Consider the following 19,811-nt stretch of genomic DNA (forward strand, 5'->3'; position numbering starts at 1 on the left):
ACAGCACCGGTACTGGCCGGAGAGGAAGGAGACGCGCGCTGCCTCGTATTGGAACTGAAGAAAGAAAAAGTAGTGTGATCGAGCGAGAAAGAAACGGAATTGAGGAAGACGACGCGGACGCGTATACGATCGCGACGGCGTCATGCACCACGTAGGAGACGGCGAAGGTATGTTGGTTCCGTGGGAGAGGAGAGGTGAGGTGCTCCCCATGCATGGACGGCGGTGGCGAGCGCGCAAAGCGACATGGAAACTTGGCGAACAGCCTCGGACGTGCACGCGCGCATGATGGTCTGCTAGCTCCTGCCGCCAAAAAGACGGGGCCTTTGTGCGAGCTCGCCGACGACCTTGACGGTTGACCTGGATGCCAGCGGCCTTTCTGAGTCGCGGACGTGGTCACGCCGGTCAAGATCAACAAGGAGAACAGAGCACGGACCAGGCTCGGTGGTGTCCGTCGGCGGCGGCGCTGCTGCCTAGAGAGGTGATCAGGTCTGGTCTGGTCTGGTGGAATTGATGGAACGGGAGTCCATTGCTTTGCTGGTATGGTACTACGCAATCTCTCAACAGGTCGCGTGTCTTGAACGTGGGGTGTGGAGACAAGTCCAGCGTCACAATCTGACTGCTTCTGTTCGTCTTGTATGACAAGAATTTTCCACCGACCATTGTAAGAGAATCCATCAAGCGAAGCTATCATGCTCGTGCTCGTGCTTAATCCATTGGCCGCCTCCTGGACGGCAATAGTAGTAAAACACCATACTGTTAAAATCATCTGCTACGTGCTAAAATCGACCCAAATACCATAATTAACTCTCTCTGTCCCCCAAAACTCCATTGCCTCTTGAGGCTGTCCCAACTCATAAGACCAGACTTTTGTCCCATAATCGTCATGCTTCACCGTGGTATATGCGTGTCCATCTTTTGGGACAAAGGCAACATCATCTTCACGTTGGACCAGATCAACATGTATGTTCTGAGGCCAATCATAGAGCCTCGGGAGGAAAATCTTGTTCTGCATCCATTTGATATTAGTCTTCTTCACCGTCGTTGTCAAGGTGCCAGTGAACAAGGCTCTCCCGTCTAGGCTTTCCAATTTCTCCCACTGCATCGTGTGCTCATTCAGCTTGACGACGTTGACGGGCGTCCCACGATGGCCAATGAGGACGGCCATCAGCTCACCTCGATCAGACTTTGCCAAGTAGCTATGTTTGTGGTCGAACATAAAACTCTGGGGCTTCTCGAGAATATTAAATCCTTCGTCGTGCCTGCTGTCGTCGTACACCGCGAACGCACCATCTTTCCCCAGCAGATACAGGAAGCCGTCACGGAGTACCGGGTTGCAATCCTGCGATGTCAAAAAGCTTGGTTGGTCATGGTCAGAACTCGCGAAGTCCCAGTCCCCCCATGCGTCGACGGTGTTGTCTCGGATGCAGCGGGCGATTCCTAGCATACCAAACTGCGTGTCGACGCCGAACATGGTGCGCGCGCCGTCATAGACAACGGAGTCGAACATGGCGTTCTTGGTCGGCGGTAGCTCGTGGACGTCGCCGGACAAGAGCTGGGCGTCGAGGATTAGGTCCTCGGAGCATAGCGCCAGGTGTTCTCCGGTGGCGCAGACGATCTTGACGTCGGGCGTCCTGAGCGTGGAGGCGGTCTCGAAGTTCTTGTGGTAGTAGGGGCTGTAGTAGCGCAGGTTGGTGGCTCCGACGTCGGTGGCGTTGAGGAGCAGAGGAGTGATCCACGCGGGGTAGAAGGGCGAGAAGGCGCGCGCGGATTGCCACTGCCGGCACACTAGGCCGAAGCTCGGGTGGCTCGACCACCGCAGATGATCCAGAATCTGGACGAGAACGTCCGCCGGCAGAGAGGACCAATCACGTGCGTGCGACGCCGGCGCCTCCATCCCGTACGTACGTCCTCGCTCGCACACCGTGTCCGGCGTTTCGATGCTCTGATTTCTGCCGGTGTTTCTCTAGGGAAGCCCGGAGTTCCGGCTCGATCGGCTGACAGTTATCAGGCGACAAGAATTCTACCCACGTAGATATCTAAGGCGCGTTGGATTGGATCCGACTTGGACTGGATTACACGTGGTCACGTGGAGTTCGAGTGTTTTTTGGACGTCCATCTCTACGCGGTCATACATCAGAACGGGGACTTCGATTACCAAGCGGATTCGTAGTGCCTATATATATATGTGCGCGCATCGTCTACATAAGGATGCCAAAGCCCAAGCCCGTGTAGGAGCAGTTCGTAGCAGCGCCTGCAGGGAACTCCACCAGGACACTTGTTGGAGGGAGATAGTCGACGAACAATTGATTCTTGTTCCGCAAACATACATCAGAAGCTGAAGGAATCCGTTCACGCACCGGAGAATCACAACCCGATGGCGACGAAAGGAAGCGAATATACAGCTCCACCGGATCCAGATATTTCCCCGTTGTTACTGTTTCATTACAACAATGACATGCCGATGGAGGAAAGCGACGATGACATAAATTTCAGCGATGAAGACGAGCCTGATCATGATGAAGTCGACAAAAGTGATGGTGACGAAGAGGCCGCAGATGAAGAGGCCGAGAAAATTCACGGGGTTGAGTCGACTGAGGAGGCAAGCGATGGTCTCTTCTTGTACAGCACAAGTAGAATGCAGCAATCACAGCGCAGGGGACTGGATGATCTGGAAAGCCACTTCTACTGGGTAACACCACAAGGTTGGCTGCTCATGCGACACCACCACTCACGCGAGACCTTCCTGTGGAACCCGTCCACGCGTCAGAGAATCGGCCTGCCATCGGGTCATCAGAGGGGATTCCTGGAAGAGAACACCACCAGGTGCTTGCTATCGCATGCGCCCACCGACCCCAACTGCGTCGTGCTAGTGATCAACTGCAGAGACACGGTGCTCTGGTACTGCAGCCCTGCCGCCGGAGCCCAATGGTTTGAGCATAGGTACGACTCACGGATGCTGGACCAAAGCCGCAATAAGGTGGTCAGAAGAATGAGGCGCCTTACCGCATTTGGGGGAATGTTCTACGCAGATTTGTTCCGTGCCGTCGTGACACTCCGGTTCTCGCCGCACCCGACCTTCACGGTAACCCCCGTCGACGTTAGATCGCGTCGGCTGCACAGCTGCACGGAATTTCAGCTGTTGGAATCATGCGGAGAGCTGTTCAGAGCATCCTTCGGCCAACAGTTTTTCGTAGATGAAGTTCTGCATGTTGGTGTTCAGCGGCTGGACGTCGCTGAAATGGCCTGGGTGAAAGTGCACTCTCTGGGTGACAGAGTGTTCCTAGTCAATTCTAGGTACTTCAGGGCATCACTAAGTGCGGAAGAAGCCGGTTTAAAGCGGAACTGCGTATATTTTCTGAGACACGGTGACAAGGGATTATATGTTTACAACATGGAGCGAGGCACCACTACTCTGCATAATCCCGGTCAACATCTGCACGATGATGTGGCTGCTGAAATATTGTTGATACCAACCTCTTGAATGTGGTTTTGTGTTTCTTTTTCTAATTTTTTTCAAACCATGCAGGAGAATTGCGAGTGTACTATTTAGGGAGAAAGAAAGAAAGGTGGTTTTGTTTTCCATCCTTTTTATTTCATCCAATGCATGATACCACATTGTAACGCAATATATTTACGTATGTAGTCTATTTAGTCTCTTATGGGTTGAATTATAGTCTCTTGCAAGGCGACAGTGAAAGCCTTTCTCCCCTTAATCTCCGCCGGTGAGCTTGTGGATCCGCCTCCCCTCCGCCTGCCGCTTTGATGGCTCGTTGTGGGGAGGGTATTCCTGGTGCCTCGGCTCCGACAAGTAGATAGGTATGGTTTTAATCCTCATAGGGACGGCGCTCGAATGGATGGCGACGCTTCTTCTTTAAGCCGGTCTTTCGGGCTTTGATCCTACTTAAATTCGCTCATCGGGACGGGTAAGACAAAGTTCCAGCGTAGATTCCTGCCGGCTCCATGGAGCGGCGAAGTTGGGTTTTCCCGCCATTCGTACACAACATCGAGATTTAGTGTCATGTTCTTCACATCGATTAAAGAATCCAACAACGAAGAATTGTGGCTTCAGGGCACTGGTCCGGCGGCAATGGTTGTTCGGTGCTCCAGGGACCAGTCTGTAATTTTTATTATGTTTAGATGCTTTGTACTTGCGGTGAATCTTTTTAATAGATCGGATTCTGTTCGTAAAGAATGGGTTGAATTATTGTAACAGTGGAACATGAAGGTGTGCACTGCCCACCCTACTCCTTCCATCCTACAAATGAATGATATTTTTTTTGAGGAAAAATATATAGATGTTGCAAATATTCGTGCATAATATTGTTTTAAATGGAGGCATAAGATTTGCCCATTTATTAAATAATGAGAGAATAGAGTTTTACAAGTAACCCACAATCATGACATGGCAATTACTCATGCAATACAATATGCGCTAGTTTCTTAGCACCCGCGGTAACCCAAAATTTTGCCTCCTCACAAATCATGTGCAGTAAGATTGGTGGCAGTGCAAATCTGTGCTAAAAAACACAAGTATTTCTCTCATTCCTGAGAGTCCAAGAGACAAGCATGGTGAGGGACGCCATTGCTCGCCTATTCGGGTTATGCATGTCGGCTTTCTTATCCCATCATTCCTTGACGGAGCCTTCAATGTGCCAGGTAGATGTGTCCATATGAGCAAGGAAAATTTTCTCGATGACCAAACGCCAAAGCCTCATGGTGTAGTGACACCTAAATAAGACATGTACCCTAGTTTCTTGCTCCCTCTTGCAAAGAGGACAAAGATCGCAATTTTCCCAACCCCGCCTCTTCAACCGATCGGCGTCCCACATCCGATCCTGTAGCGCAAGCCAAGTGAAGAAATTTACTTTGGGTGCGGGGGGCTTTCCATACCATGCACTCCATGAGGGACAGAGCTATCCCAAGGAACTAAACCTTATAAGTGGTGGTCGCTGAATAGATCCCATCATTTGAGTGCTTCCAAAGAATGTCGTCTTCGGCATGTTCGTTGAGATGGAAGTCATGAACAAGCATCCAAAGGGTGAAGATTTCCCGGATGTGATCATCATTGACAACGGTGTTCTGGTTGATCTTCAGGATACATGCATTATCTTTAATGGCTTTGAGCACCTTCCAATTCTTTCTTCGCGAGGCTTCAAAGATAAGTGGTTCAATATCCTTGGTTTGCACCCAAGAAGCCATGGGGAGGCCCAAAATGATGTTTTAGCGCCATTGACAATGGTGATAGTCCAATATACAATTAGATATTAAGCAGCTCAACGCATATAAATTACTACTTTTGAAACTGAGACAATTTTTTGACTCAACCATTATTTAAGAAGAAGAGAGTTGCATGGTTAATTTACGAGAGACCAGGAAAAAACCGTCACAACTTTCCCATTCATGTGAACTACTCCTGAACTATGGAGCCATGGGACAGTAAAGCCAGACCAAAAAACACACCCAACACAGACATCCCAACAGGACAAAGTTTACAGCGTCACCGAGGTCCAACCCTGTGTTCCACCACGGCTTGATCTATATACTATTAGAAGATGGAAGATTAGCAGTATGCGACAAGTGTAGACATGAAGAAGGATTTGAAATTCTTGAGAAGCCACAGGGTTTTGGGTTTGTATATGAAGACAGCTACTTGGTCGAGTCCGACCAGGGGGAGCTGATGGTCGCCCTCATCGGCCGACGCGGGTCACCTGTCAACCTCTTCAAGCTCAATGAACACACGATAGAGTGGGAGAAGATGGAGAGCCTAGATGGCGGGGCTTTGTTTACGGGCACACTCACGACCGTAATGAAGAAGACTGCCATTAAGTCGATGCAGAACAAGATCTTCCTCCCAAGACTCTACGATTGGCCTGACATCGTTTATGCTGACTTTGTTCTATGCGACGGTGAATTTGCCTTTGTGCCGGGGTTGCCACATGTTGATAACAAGGTGAAGGTTGGCAATGACGCATGTAGCACAAATATGTGGTCTTGCGAATTGGGACAATGCGAAAATCCAAGGGACTTTTGGGAGACAGAGAGAATGGATTATAGTATTTGGGTCGATTTTAGCAATAGTTGACTTCTCTTATCATGAATAATACTCCACTTACTGAGATTATAGGCAAACTTTAAAGGACTTTTATTACCACCAAACGTTCAGATTTTAGCAATAGGCAAAAACGATCCTTACTTCCCTCTAATTATATACATGCATGCATTAGAATGACTAAGTTTCCTTTCACGTGCACTCTTCCCTTTAATTACATGCATATCTGCACTGAAGGACGAAAAACTGATGTCATCCTAGATTCTTTTTTTTTCAAACTTTAAAATGTTTCGTAGTTCAAACCATCGCTCCGATTGACAAATCGTCGTCACAAAAAAAAATTGTCTCGATGAGATCTTCAAAACTAGATCCCATGTTGATATGTTCTGATGACTTTTTTTCCGGACAAACAGTTACCACATGTGGGCCACCTAAGTTATCACGTCTATCATACATAAGTCACCGTGTCATTTACACACACAAAATAATGACACACAAAATTCGGGGTATGTTTTCAACAAACTTTTATCCCGGGGTCAAAAAGTGATTATGATGTTTGCAGTGAGTTATCAGCTTTGTTGTGTATATTATCATGTTGCACAAAAGTTATCAGGGTATGTTTTTCAACAATTTTCATTCCCTCGGTCAAAAAAGTACCGCGATATTAGTATATGAGTTATCAGCTCTCATGTGCGTGTATTATCATGTTGTTCACACATGAGTTATTAGGAGGTATTTTTTAACAACATTTTTCCCTGGTCAAAAAGTTACCACGTCTGGATCAAGTAAGTTATCGGTTCTGTTGTATGTATATTACCATGTTATTTACACACAAGTTATCATGGTATGTTTTCAACAAACTTTTATCCCGGGTTCAAAAGTTACCGTGGGGTATGGTGTTTATACCTAACTTATCATGTATATGATGCGTTATTACCATGATGTTTGTACAAAGTTACCGGGGTACATTTTTGACAACTTTTTTCCTTCAGGTCAAAGTTGTCGTGGTGTTTGTGCCTAAGTTATCAGGGTTGCCATGTGATACGTCTCCAACGTATCTGTAACGCCCACGATGCGGCTATATCTCCCACGTGTCGAGGCACGACTTAGAGGCATAACCGCATTGTGGGTATTGTCGCAAGAAGGGTCATCTTCACACAATCCCATGTAATGAACAAGAATGGGATAACGAGAGTTGGCTTACAATCGCCACTTCACACAATACATAAATTAATTCATACATCATCCAAAATCCACACATAGACCGACTACGGTCAAATCCAAATGAAAAGGAGATAACCCCAAATGCTAGATCCTCGATCGTCCCAACTGGGCTCCACTACTGATCATCCGGAAAAGAAACATAGTAACGACCACGTTCCTCGTCGAACTCCCACTTGAGCTCGGTTGCGTCATCTGTACTGGTATCGTCGGCACCTACAACTGTTTTGGTAGAATCTGTGAGTCACGAGGACTCAGCAATCTCACACCCGCGAGATCAAGACTATTTAAGCTTATAGGAAAAGATGGGGTAATGAGGTGGAGTTGCAGCAAGCGCTAAGCATATGGTGGCTAACATACGCAAATAAGAGCGAGAAGAGAAGCAACGCAACGGTCGCGAAGCTAGAAATGATCAAGAAGTGATCCTGATACTACTTACGTTCATACATAACCCAGACCGTGTTCACTTCCCGGACTCCGCCGAAAAAGAGACCATCACGGCTACACACACAGTTTGTTGAGGATATAGACCTTAGAGTCACCTGCCAGGAGGGGCCGGGTTACTCATATGGTCATTGCCAGAAGCCCGGCGCCAAGCTTGAAGACGGTGGGCCAAAGATGGGCTTAAGACCCGGATATGGCTTAAGGCCCGTAGTTACAATCATTATCATGGTAGAACTTGTAGTGTAAGGCAAGAATAGTTGAGAGTCCGAGCCGAACACTCTTATGAGCCGGCCGGGACTCTGAGAGCTGCTGGGCGTCAGCCTCCCTATATAAAGGGACGACCCGGCAGCGGTTTAGGGACAAGAAAGATCTCATCGAGAGCCAGGCATAGTAGTTAAGCTCCCTGGTCATCGAAACCCTAATCAATACCACCTCAAACTGGACGTAGGCTTTTACCTTCACCGTAAGGGGCCGAACTAGTATAAACCCTCGCGTTCCTTGTCCCACTTAACCCCTTTAAGCTTCCTAGTTGCGATGGCTCCACGACTAAGTCCTAGTTCGAGGACATCTGCCGTCACAATTCCACGACAGTTGGCGCCCACCGTGGGGCCAGCGCACGGTGGATTTGAGTTCTTGAAGGGCAGCTTCGAAGGGCTCAAGGGATACGCTGTGGGCCGGATGACCAAGAGTCGTCGCGGCAAGCTCTACATCGACGATGCAAACTGGGGCCCCGACGCCGGCTCAATTGAGTACAGGCACCGGGTCCCCTTCGGCGGAATTCATGTTTTCATTGGCAAGATTGGTGAGCCGGGCCCTGAGCCGGATCTCTGCGCCGACCTCATCGAGACGGCTCAGCGTGCACGACCCGTCCGGGCCCGGCCTGCCTTAAGGCATGCTTTTGTGGGATGTATCCATGGAGGGCCCTCTGATCGATCTGGATTTGGTGATGAGACGGCCGCCGACTCTGACGGCGAGTCGTCCACCGATGAGTCAAACTCGTTGTATCAACTTCAAGATGGCAGGCTCATGGGTTGTTCCGATGGTGACAGTATTCCGGACCCGTTTGAGCCGCCAAGTCAGGTTGGAGTCTTTATGGCCGGTGCACAGCCTGTTCAGAACCCTGCTGCTGGAGCGGGAAACCCGGTGCCCTCGCCGGCTCAGGTGCTAATGGATCTCACGGACAAGATGACGGCCCTGTTAACCGCCACGGTTGACCCGGCGGATCAAGCTCAGCATGATGCGGAGGTGGCGCAGTTAAAGTTGGATCTAGTGAAAGCTAAGGAGGATCTGGCAGCAGAAGAGATCAGGATGGCTGCGGAAAGGGCGGCTCTCGACGCCCAAACCCAGTTGATTCAAGCGCAGTCCTTCCGGCTCACGATGGATCAAAACACATCCAATGAGGTCCTGAGAAGGAGGCATCAAAAGGCCCAATCTCGACTCCCTCCGGTTTACGATCCACGAAACCTCTTCAACACGCCAGGTGCAGGGTCTAGTAACCCGCCGGGGGTCATAGTGCCCGGGTCTGGGACCCCTATTCAGCCACAAGTGATGGGGCCTCCCCAGATGCCCCCTGCCCCGCCTCAGTACGTGCCAATACCACCGGGTCATTATGCCAACCCGCTAGAGAACATGGTCGCCGCGGCAGCACGGCTGGCGGCTCTCCCAATTGACGGCGACTCTCCGACGGCTATTGAAACCCGCCGGGTCAGGGAACTCCTTCAGACGGCACTGGCACAGCAGGAGGCGTACTCCTACAGCCGGGACAGGATCCACTCGACCCCTCGTCCAGGCCGGAGCCCGAGTTACAGCAGACACTTGGTCTCAGCGACCGGCTCAAGTAACGTCCGACGCCATGACCCGCCACCTGGCCATGGCCCGGCCCATAACGGAGCTTTTCACGCAGCAGGCCAAGACAGAGCGCGGCAAGAGGCGGAACAGGTGCCTCAGTTGACGGCTTACCAGACTCCCCCGGCTTATCCGATGACTTCCGTCGACGTGGGTATCCCTACCAGGACTGGGGGTGTCCCTTGTTTAATGCCAGCTATCCGCAATGAACGTCTACCCAAGGACTTCAAAGGCCCTAGGAAGGTGCCTAATTACACGGCAGACTTACAACCCGCAGCCTGGATCGAGAGTTATGAGATGGCTATGGAACTGCTGGAGGTCAGTGAAGCGGCCATGGCTAAGTACTTCACCATGATGTTAGATGGGACTGCCCGCACTTGGTTGAAAGGGCTACCACCGAATTCCATTGGGTCTTGGGCTAAGCTGAAGGCCCGGTTCATCCAAAACTTCAAGGATACCTGTAGGCAGTCTATGTCAATTGTGGATTTGACTAACTGCAAGCAGCAGGAGGGTGAGTCTACGACACATTGGGTTCGCCGGGTTAAGGAGATAATACATTCCTCGGATAAGATGGATGCCGGCTCTGCAGTCTTAATGTTGGAGCAGAATTGCCGTTTTGTGCCCCTGAAGATGAAACTCGGGCGGCTTAAGCGCGACTGCAATGATATGGGTACACTGATGGCGGCTCTTGTCAAGTACGCCGATTCTGATGGTACCAAGGACCCCGCTTCAGATGATGAAAGGACAGGGAAGGGAAAGAAGAACGGCAATGGCAAGGGTCCTCGCATAACCCGGGAAACCAAGGAGGAGGCAAGCGCAAGGCCGATGGCAGCCTAGAGTTTGTAGCCAACGCCAGCTCACAAGGTAGTAACCAGCGACGCAAGGGGAGGCCCCCTCCCCGAGGCGGCGGGTCAGGCCCGACGCTGGAGCAACTGTTGAATGAGCCTTGTCCAAGGCATGGCTCTAGAGAGAAGCCAGCAACTCATCTATGGAAGGATTGTGCAATCATGAAGGCCTTTAAGAATTACAATGGCCCGGGCGGCGGCTCAGGCGCCGGCGGCTTTCATGGCCCGGGTAGCGGCTCAAATTCTAACCCTCAGAACGGTCAAGGGGGCTTTAACCAGCAGTCTGGCCAGGGTCATCAACAGCACCAGGGAGGTTATCAGACCAATCCAAAGCAGCTCAGCGGTGGATAGTATCATGTGTTTACCACCAGTCTGTGTAAGCGAGATCAGAAGCTTCATAAGAGGGCTGTGAATGCTGTTGAGCCGGCGGTTCCACGCTACTTGCGGTGGTCTGAGCAGCCTATAGTGTGGAGTAGAGAGGATCACCCTCCCCGGGTGGATAATCTGGGTCACTTGGCCTTGGTGGTGGCTCCTCAGGTGGGAGGATATAAGTTCACTAAGGTGCTCATGGATGGAGGCAACAGCATCAACATCCTCTATTATGAGACGTTCCGTCGTATGGGGTTGATTGATAAGAACCTCAGCCAGTCAAACACTATCTTCCATGGTGTGGTACCTGGTAAGTCGGCTTATCCAGTCGGCAAGATCGAGTTGGAAGTGGCCTTTGGAGATGAGAACAACTACAGGGTGGAAAAATTAACCTTTGAGGTGGTCAAGATAAGAAGTCCGTACCATGCCATATTCGGGCGGCCGGCTTACGCCAAGTTCATGGCACGGCCGTGTTACGTATATTTACAGCTCAAGATGCCGGGTCATAATGGAACTATTACGGTTCACGGCAGCCGGAAGGTGGCCTTGGAATGTGAGGAAGGCGATGCAGCTTATGCAGAATCTGTTTGTGCAACAGAGGAGTTGAAGTTTTACAAAGATAACGTTGACCCAACAGATATGACCTCTCTAAAAAAGCCGAGTACGGAGCATGAGCCGGCAATGAAATTCAAGTCGGCTGATGAGACTAAACTTGTTGATTTCGTTCCAGGAGATTCATCTCAGCAGTTTAGCATCAGCGCCAATCTGGATCCAAAATAGGAAAGCGCGCTCATCGAGTTCATCCGTGAGAATAGGGACATCTTCGCATGGAAACCTTCTGACATGCCAGGTGTACCTAGAGAACTCGCTGAGCACACTCTCAATGTTGATCCGAAATTTAAGCCGGTCAGGCAGTTCCTTCGGCGGTTCAATGAGGAGAGGCGGAAAGCTATTGGTGAAGAGGTGGCCCGGCTCTTGGCGGCCGGGTTTATTGTTGAAGTATTTCACCCAGAGTGGTTAGCTAACCCGGTGCTCGTGCTCAAGAAGAACGGCACTTGGCGGATGTGTGTGGACTACACGGACTTAAACAAGGCGTGTCCGGCCGATCCTTTTGCCCTTCCCCGTATTGATCAAATTATTGATGCTACGGCGGGTTGTGCGCGCTTAAGTTTCTTGGATGCTTATTCCGGATATCATCAGATTAAAATGGCAGTTAAGGACCAGGAGAAGACGGCGTTCATCACTCCCTTTGGAGCCTTCTGCTATGTATCTATGCCCTTTGGACTCAAGTGTGCACAGGCGACTTATCAGTGTTGCGTGCAGAACTGTCTTCATAACCAGATTGGGCGCAATGTTCATGCTTATGTGGACGATATTGTGGTTAAATCTATAAAGGAGGAAACCCTGATAGATGATTTGAGGGAAACCTTTGATAATCTCCGGGTTTACAAGATGATGCTTAACCCGGCCAAGTGCGTTTTTGGTGTTCCTGCAGGCAAGCTCTTGGGTTTTTTGGTTTCTGACAGAGGCATTGAAGCTAACCCGGAGAAGATCAAGGCCATCACCTCCCTGGCTAAGCCGGCGTGTATAAATGATGTTCAGCGCTTGGCGGGTCGCATCGCTGCGTTAAGCCGGTTTATAAGCCGTTTGGGTGAGAAGGCCATGCCATTATATCAGTTAATGAAGAAAACTGATAACTTTGTCTGGAATGATGCAGCTAGTACTGCCTTTGAGGATTTGAAGAAGCAGCTGGCAGAGCCCCCAGTCCTTGCTGCTCCGGTTGATAAAGAGCCCTTGTTACTATATGTGGCGGCAAACACACGAGCTGTCAGTGTGGCTGTGGTGGTGGAGCGCAAGGAAGAGGGTAAGGAGCATCCGGTTCAGCGGCCGGTTTATTATGTCAGCGAAGTGCTCATTGAGTCCAAGCAGCGGTATCCGCATTGGCAGAAGCTTGTTTATGGTGTGTTCATGGCGAGCCGGAAGCTTAAGCATTATTTCCAGGGTCATCCCATCACTGTGGTCAGTTCTGCCCCTCTTGGTGATATCATTCAAAACAGAGAAGCCACAGGGAGGGTGGCTAAGTGGGCTGTAGAGCTCGGACCCCATGGTTTGAAATATGTGCCACGCACTGCTGTTAAATCTCAGGCCTTGGTGGATTTCATCAATGATTGGACAGAGTCACAAGTGCCCGAGCAAAAGCCGGATAACACATACTGGACTATTCACTTTGATGGGTCCAGGCAGTTGGAGGGCTCGGGGGCTGCAGTCGTGTTGGCTTCCCCTAAAGGTGACAAGTTCCATTATGTGCTACGGTTGATGTTTCCTTGCACTAACAACACGGCTGAGTACGAGGCCTTGCTCCATGGTCTTCGGATGGCTAAAGAGATGAGTTTGAGCCGGGTAAGGTGCTTCGGCGACTCAGACTTGGTGGCTCAACAAGTATCAGGAAAGTGGGATTCCAAGGACCCGCTCATGGCGGCTTATCGCCGCGAAGTTGATGCCATTGCTGGGCACTTTCAGGGTTACCAAGTGGAACACATCGATCACAGGAAGAACGAGGCGGCTGATGCTTTAAGCCGGCTGGGCTCTCAGCAAAAACTGGTGCCGCCTAATACTTTCCTGGACGTCCTGTATAGCCCTTCTGTTAAGTTGCCTACAAAGGAAGACTTGGCTGTCCCTGACCCGGAGGCACGACTGGTGGCGGCTCTCCACATCATACCGGACTGGATAGTACCTTATTTGGCTTACATGACCCAGGGAGAGTTGCCTGAGGATGAAACTTTGGCCAGACAAGTAACCCGGCGGGCTAAGTCAATGATTGTTATCAATGGCGAGTTGCATCACCGTAGTGTTACAGGAGCGTTTCAGCGTTGTGTCTCCCCTGAGGAAGGTCAAGAGATCTTGCGTGAGATTCATGAAGGGGATTGTGGCCATCACGCCGGCTCAAAGTCTCTTGTGGCCAAGGCTTTTCGCCATGGTTTTTATTGGCTGACGGCTCATGCTGATGCGGAGGACTTGGTCAGTAAATGTGATGGTTGCCAAAGGTTCTCGCGACGGGCTCATGTGCCGGCTCAGGAGCTGAGGATGATCCCAATTACTTGGCCCTTTGCGGTCTGGGGGCTTGATATGGTTGGGCCTTTTAAAAGGTCCAAAGATAAGAAGACCCACCTCTTGGTGGCAGTTGACAAATTTACCAAGTGGGTAGAAGCAGAGCCAGTTAGCAAGTGTGATGCAGCCACGGCAGTTCAGTTTAAGAAAAAGGTGATCTTTCGCTTTGGTTTTCCACACAGCATTATAACTGACAATGGCACCAATTTATCCAAAGGCGCCATGGAGGAGTTTTGTCAACGAGAGCATATCCGACTCGATGTTTCCTCGGTGGCTCATCCTCAATCCAATGGTCAAGCGGAGAGAGCTAATCAGGAGATTCTGAAGGGCATCAAGCCCCGGCTTTTGGTCCCTTTGCAACGGACGCCGGGTTGTTGGGTGGAGGAGTTGCCCTCCGTGTTATGGAGCATCAACACTACTCCTAACAGGTCTACAGGTTTCACGCCTTTTTTCATGCACTACTGGAATCAGCTAATTTGCCATCTGCCAGCTCTTTGCCGTCTGCTAGCTAACGGCAAAGAAGCTCTTTTCCATCAGCTACCCAAAAGCAGACGGCAAAGAAAGGGCAGACGGCAAAGAAGCTCTTTGCCATCTGCCAGCTCTTTGCCGTCCGCTGGCGGACGGCAAAGAGTGAGGTGGCCCCCACCCCCCGCCCGTTTGGGAAAAACTTAACGGGCCACCTCTTTGCCGTCCGCTAGCAGACGGCAAAGAGGCAAAAAAGCGGACGGCAAAGAGGGGCGGACGGCAAAGAGCTCACTACCTAACGGCCCGTACCCCCCGCCCGTTACTCACTTCTTCCTCCCTCGCCGTTTCTCTCGTCCCACCCCGCCGCCGCCCCGTCGCCCCCGCCGCCCCGGCTCGCCGCCGCTCCGGGGCCCCGTCGCCCCCACCGCCCCGTCGCCCCCCGCCCCGGCCCCCCGCCGCCCCGCGCCCCACCGCCCGGGCCCGGCCCCCTGCCGCCCCGTCGCCCCCGCCGCCCCGGCTGGCCGCCGCCCCGGGGCCCCGTCGCCCCCACCGCCCCGTCCCCCCCGCCCCGGCCCCCCGCCGCCCCGCGCCCCACTGCCAGGGCCCGGCCCCCCGCCGCCCCAGGCCGCTCCTCCACCGCCCCGCCCCCCTCCTCCACCGGCCTCCTCCACCCCCCAGGTGAGCCCTCCTTTTTTCTGTTTTTTCTGTTGTTTTTTTCTGTTTTTTTTGTTTTTTTCCTTTTTAGTTTTAGTTTTAGTTTTAGTTGTAGTTTTAGTTTTAGGTTTAGTTTTAGGTTTAGTTTAGTTTGAGGAAAGAAGAAGAAGAAGAAGAAAAAAGAGGAGAGGAGGAGAAGAAGAAGAGGAAAAAGGAAAGGAAGAAGAAGAAGAAGAAGAGGAGGAGGAGAAGAAAAAAGAAGAAGAGGAAGAAGAAGAAGAAAAAAGAGGAGAGGAGAGGAGGAGAAGAAAAAAGAAGAAGAGGAAGAAGAAGAAGAAAAAAGAGGAGAGGAGAGGAGGAGAAGAAGAAGAGGAAAAAGGAAAGGAAGAAGAAGAAGAGGAGGAGGAGCAGAAAAAAGAAGAAGAGGAAGAATAGGAAGAAGAAGAAAAGGAAAAAAGAGGGAAAAAAACCCGACCCGACACGGCACCCCGACCCCGACCCGGCACCCCGACACGACACCCCGACCCCAACCCCGACACCCCGACCCCAACCCCGACCCCGACCCGGCACCCCGACCCGACACCCCGACCCCGAGACGGCACCCCGACCCGACACCCCGACCCGACACCCCGACCCTGAGACCCCGACCCCGAGCCTGACCCGACACCCCGACACCGACACGGCACCCCGACCCGACCCGGCACCCCGACCCGACACCCCGACCCCGAGACCCCGACCCCGAGCCTGACCCGACACCCCGACCCCGACACCGACACGGCACCCCGACCCCGACCCGGCACCCCGACCCCGAGACCCCGACCCCGACCCCGACACCCCGACCCCGACACCGACACGGCACCCCGACCCCGACCCGGCACCCCGACCCGACACCCGACCCGAGACCTCGACCCCGACCCCGACACGGCACCCCGAGACCGACACGACACCCCGACCCCCGACACCTCCCGAAAAGGTGTTCTTTGGCCTTCCAGAAGCCGACGGGGTCATATATTTGTGAATTATTAGTTAGGTCATATATCTTTCGATTTTGTTATGAAAAACATCATATATAATTGTGTTGATCGGGTAGTTTTAAATGTGCGGTTGTTTCATCGCTGCGAGGTTTGGTGTTCGACGACCTCGCCGTGCGTTTGACGAGCTCTGTCCCTTCGTTCGTGGGTGAGCACAAATGACATGTCCTCCTCCCCCATTAATTATTTGATCTATTCCGATGAAACTTGATAGCTAGCTACATATGTGTCTTGAATCATCAGTATGCGTAACCAATATGTGTCTCCCGTTCGAAAGCGTCATAGTTATAAATATGCATGCATTTGCATATTTATAACCTTGATTCTTTCGAATTGTCCAACGCTATCCAGGGACAGCACGAGTATGTTTAGATTGGGTTCGTTTTCCCATATGCTTTGCTCCGGATCCGACGCATAAATTTCGTCAGTGCCTCCCCTGTTGTTCTCCGGGTACACATCCTCTCTGTTTATTGCAGAGACGTGTATCAGGAGAACAGCGGGGAGGTGCTGCCAAAATTTTGCGTAGGATCCGGAGCATAGCATGGGAAAATGAACCCAATCTAAACATACTCGGGTGGGATTAGGACCTATCATTACCTATTAGAGTGTAGGTTGCATGGACGTAATAAAATTGACAAAGTAGATCAACTGATGAATATATACATGGTGAATTATATATATATATATATATATATTTGTTGTGTGTCTAGTAGCTCTGAAAGTCAAGATGAGTGATCGTGCGTGGATGTACACCGGTCACACTGGTCAGAACAAATGGAGCACTGAATGGTTCACAAAAACCAAGGGGTTTGTGCGAGCCGCATTTGCAAATGGCCAGAGGAAAACCTGGTGCCCCTGTTTACGGTGCGGCAATTGGGAAAAGAGGACAGAGGCTGAAATGGGCAAACACCTACAGAAGAGTGGTTTTACGCCCGATTATACGGTGTGGACATTTCATGGTGAGTCTGCCCAACGTGACCGAGCTGAGGTGGATCGTCGTCGCACCGACGAGCATGGTACCGGGATGGAAAACATGGTGCAAGACTTTGATGATGCTCGGGATTCGGACGAGGAGATGGAGGAATCTGCAAAGGCCTTCAATGAAATGTTGGAGTTTTCAAAACGTCCGCTCCATGTTTGACTATAAGGTCCGTTCATTTGACAAATACGACATCAACGGGTATCGCTTTCGTACCTATGGCAAAGAGCTATCTATGGCCGACCGAAAGTCTACAAATTGTTGTGTATCTGCTATCGACGAAGGAGGTACCGAGTATTATGGGAGAGTTGAAGCAATTTATGAACTTCTAGTCTATGGTGAAAACCCACCGAATGTCGTAGTCTTCAAATGTTATTGGTTTCAGCCGAAGGAGACTAGAAGGACTCATGAACATAGAGGCTAGTTGAAATCAACCAAAGCACCGGGCCCTTCTTCGTCGACCGCGGTGCCCTTCTTCGTCGACCGCGGTGCCCAGCAGGGGACGAGGTAGGAAGAGAGGAGGTAGGGCACGTGGTCGCGGGAGAGGAGGTAGGGTGACTGCTACGGCGCCTTCCTCGCCGCCACCCCCAGCTATTTCACCCGAGCACGTGACTGCTAGGGTGGACTCGTCCGAGGAGGCTACACGGACTCCGGTCCACGAGCCTCCGGTCCACGGGTCTTGGTCCCACGAGCCTCGGGTCGACTGGCCTTCGGCCCATGAGAGTTCGGCCCACGAGACCCCGGAGGAGCACACGTCCGGATGGGGTACCTGGCCGGATCAGCCCGAGGAGCCGAGTGGCCATGCTGATGATGGCGGGGAGCCGACTGATCTTGAGGAGGAGGGTGGCACCGTCTACCAGCGTGGTGCTACACGGCTCCCGTCCGTGCCGGCGACCCGCGAGCAGAGGTGGTTGATTTTCCCTGATGGGGAGAGGTACGTAAGTGCATTTAATATTTTTGTACCTTCTGCATTCACGTTTCTTCAAATAACTAATGCGTTGGCCTTGTCATGCTGCAGGGGTTGGGACCACCATCATAGTGTCCGCCGGCCCAACTCCGTCCTTGGAGTTCTTTGCCGGCAAAACTTCCCGGGGTTTGTCACGTTGCCTGGTGAGGGTCGGCTTCCAGAGCTTGGGTTGAGCTGGGAGCACTACGTGGCTGCCCCGGCCCCGCCGGATGTCATTATCGACGGTGTCGTGTGCGACACGAGGGCAGACATGGTGATCAGGATGTTCTGGGTAATTTCTCCTTTACACATTTCAAAATCTTCAACTAGCTAGTTATTAATTGTACTAATCAATATTGTCTCATTTGATTGCAGACATTCTACAGGTGTGAGGAGGGATACGAGGAGGACGCGGCAAATGTTATCCAGAACGTCTGCAAGCGCCTACTCCAGAACTTACGGCACGAGGCTCGGGTGCAGGCTGTTCGAGACTACTACGCCTTGCGTGGTATCAAGAAGACCAAGCCGGCGTGCCGCGATAAGTTCCTGAGTAAGGAGCAGTACATGAAGGTAATTCTTAAGGCCTTCTACTTAAGTTCCTTCATTTAGTAATTCTTAGCCGTAGCGCTCAAGTTTCTATTTGCTAACTTAGGCGCCTCCGAGATGGTGTGCGGATCGGATGGATTGTTGGGAGGTGTTGGTCGATGAGTGGTGCTCAAAAGAATGGCTAGCCCTCCACAACGAGGCCAAGGACAAACGTGCCCGAATGGAAGGTGTGCCACACCATCAAGGCAGCTCCAACTTATATCAGTTCGGGCGCAACTGGGTATGTGGTTTGCTTCATGATTCATGCAATTCATTCATCATGCTAGCTTGAGCCCTTTAATTACTAATTTTCATTGTTTCTCTCTTTCAGGCACGCTACAATAAGGCGGATAAGGTGCCAGAGGAGTACGACCTGTATGCCATGGCCCACACTGGCTCTTTCAAGAAAGTCAAGGCTTTCTCTCAGTCTGACCTGGATGATGCAAACAACTTCACCAACATCTCCTCCCACAACAAGCTCGTGAGATATAGAGATGAGGGGAAGGCGAGGAAAGGGGAGGACTTTAACCTGAGCCAGGGTCCCATTGATCCAGAGCTGGTGATGATATCTGGTGGCGGGAGGTCCCATGGCTCCATAGCCATTGGAGATGGACTTTTCCGTTGTCCTAGCACTCTCCCGGAGATCAAGGCGCGCCAGTCGAGCTCCGCTCCTGAGATAAGGCCTCGTGAACGGCCAGTGCAACTCACCATCAAGGTTAGTGATACGTACTCAGTTATCTTTCTCCATTACATTGTGTGCGCTTCCATCAATGATTACAAATGGTCATGTGAGTGGTGTTGCAGGCTGCTATACAGACTGAGAGAGATAGAACGGAGAAACTTCTGGCGGAGGCGGCGGAGAGGCAGCGGGAGATGGAGGAGAGGACGAGAAAGATGATGGAGGAGGAGAGGGCACGGAATGACATGCAGGCAAGGGCCATGTACGAGCTCCTTGTGGTAAGTTTCTTCTGCAGATTACTTGCTAGTCTTAACATTTGGGTCTCATTACTAACTAGTATGACTCTGTTGTGAAAACCAAATGTGCAGTCTGTGTGCGAGAAGTCCGGTCAGCCCGCTCCGCCGATGCCAGTGATTGCTCCTGGGAGCACGGTGAGTTTAATTTGAATGGACATTACTTGCTAGTCTTAACATTTGAGTGTCATAATGCTAACGAGACATTGGAAATGATCTTTGGTGCAGCTTAACTCCAGAAACGCATCGCACGATCCTTCTCCAGGTAGCGGCACTAGCCACCCCGCTCCTACACCTC

The 19,811-nt window shown here is 51.4% G+C and overlaps 1 protein-coding gene across 1 annotated transcript; it reads left to right on the forward strand.

The window, feature by feature from the left end:
- The first annotated feature begins 2,229 nt into the window (after window positions 1-2,229).
- On the forward strand, window positions 2,230-3,531 carry LOC123124762 (uncharacterized). Its single transcript, XM_044545322.1, has one exon. It carries the CDS (start codon window positions 2,375-2,377, stop codon window positions 3,479-3,481), a length of 1,107 nt encoding a protein of 368 aa, XP_044401257.1. The 5' UTR covers window positions 2,230-2,374; the 3' UTR covers window positions 3,482-3,531.
- The last annotated feature ends 16,280 nt before the right edge of the window (window positions 3,532-19,811 follow it).

This window comes from Triticum aestivum, chromosome 5D (genome assembly GCF_018294505.1).
Source record: "Triticum aestivum cultivar Chinese Spring chromosome 5D, IWGSC CS RefSeq v2.1, whole genome shotgun sequence".
NCBI lineage: Eukaryota > Viridiplantae > Streptophyta > Magnoliopsida > Poales > Poaceae > Triticum > Triticum aestivum.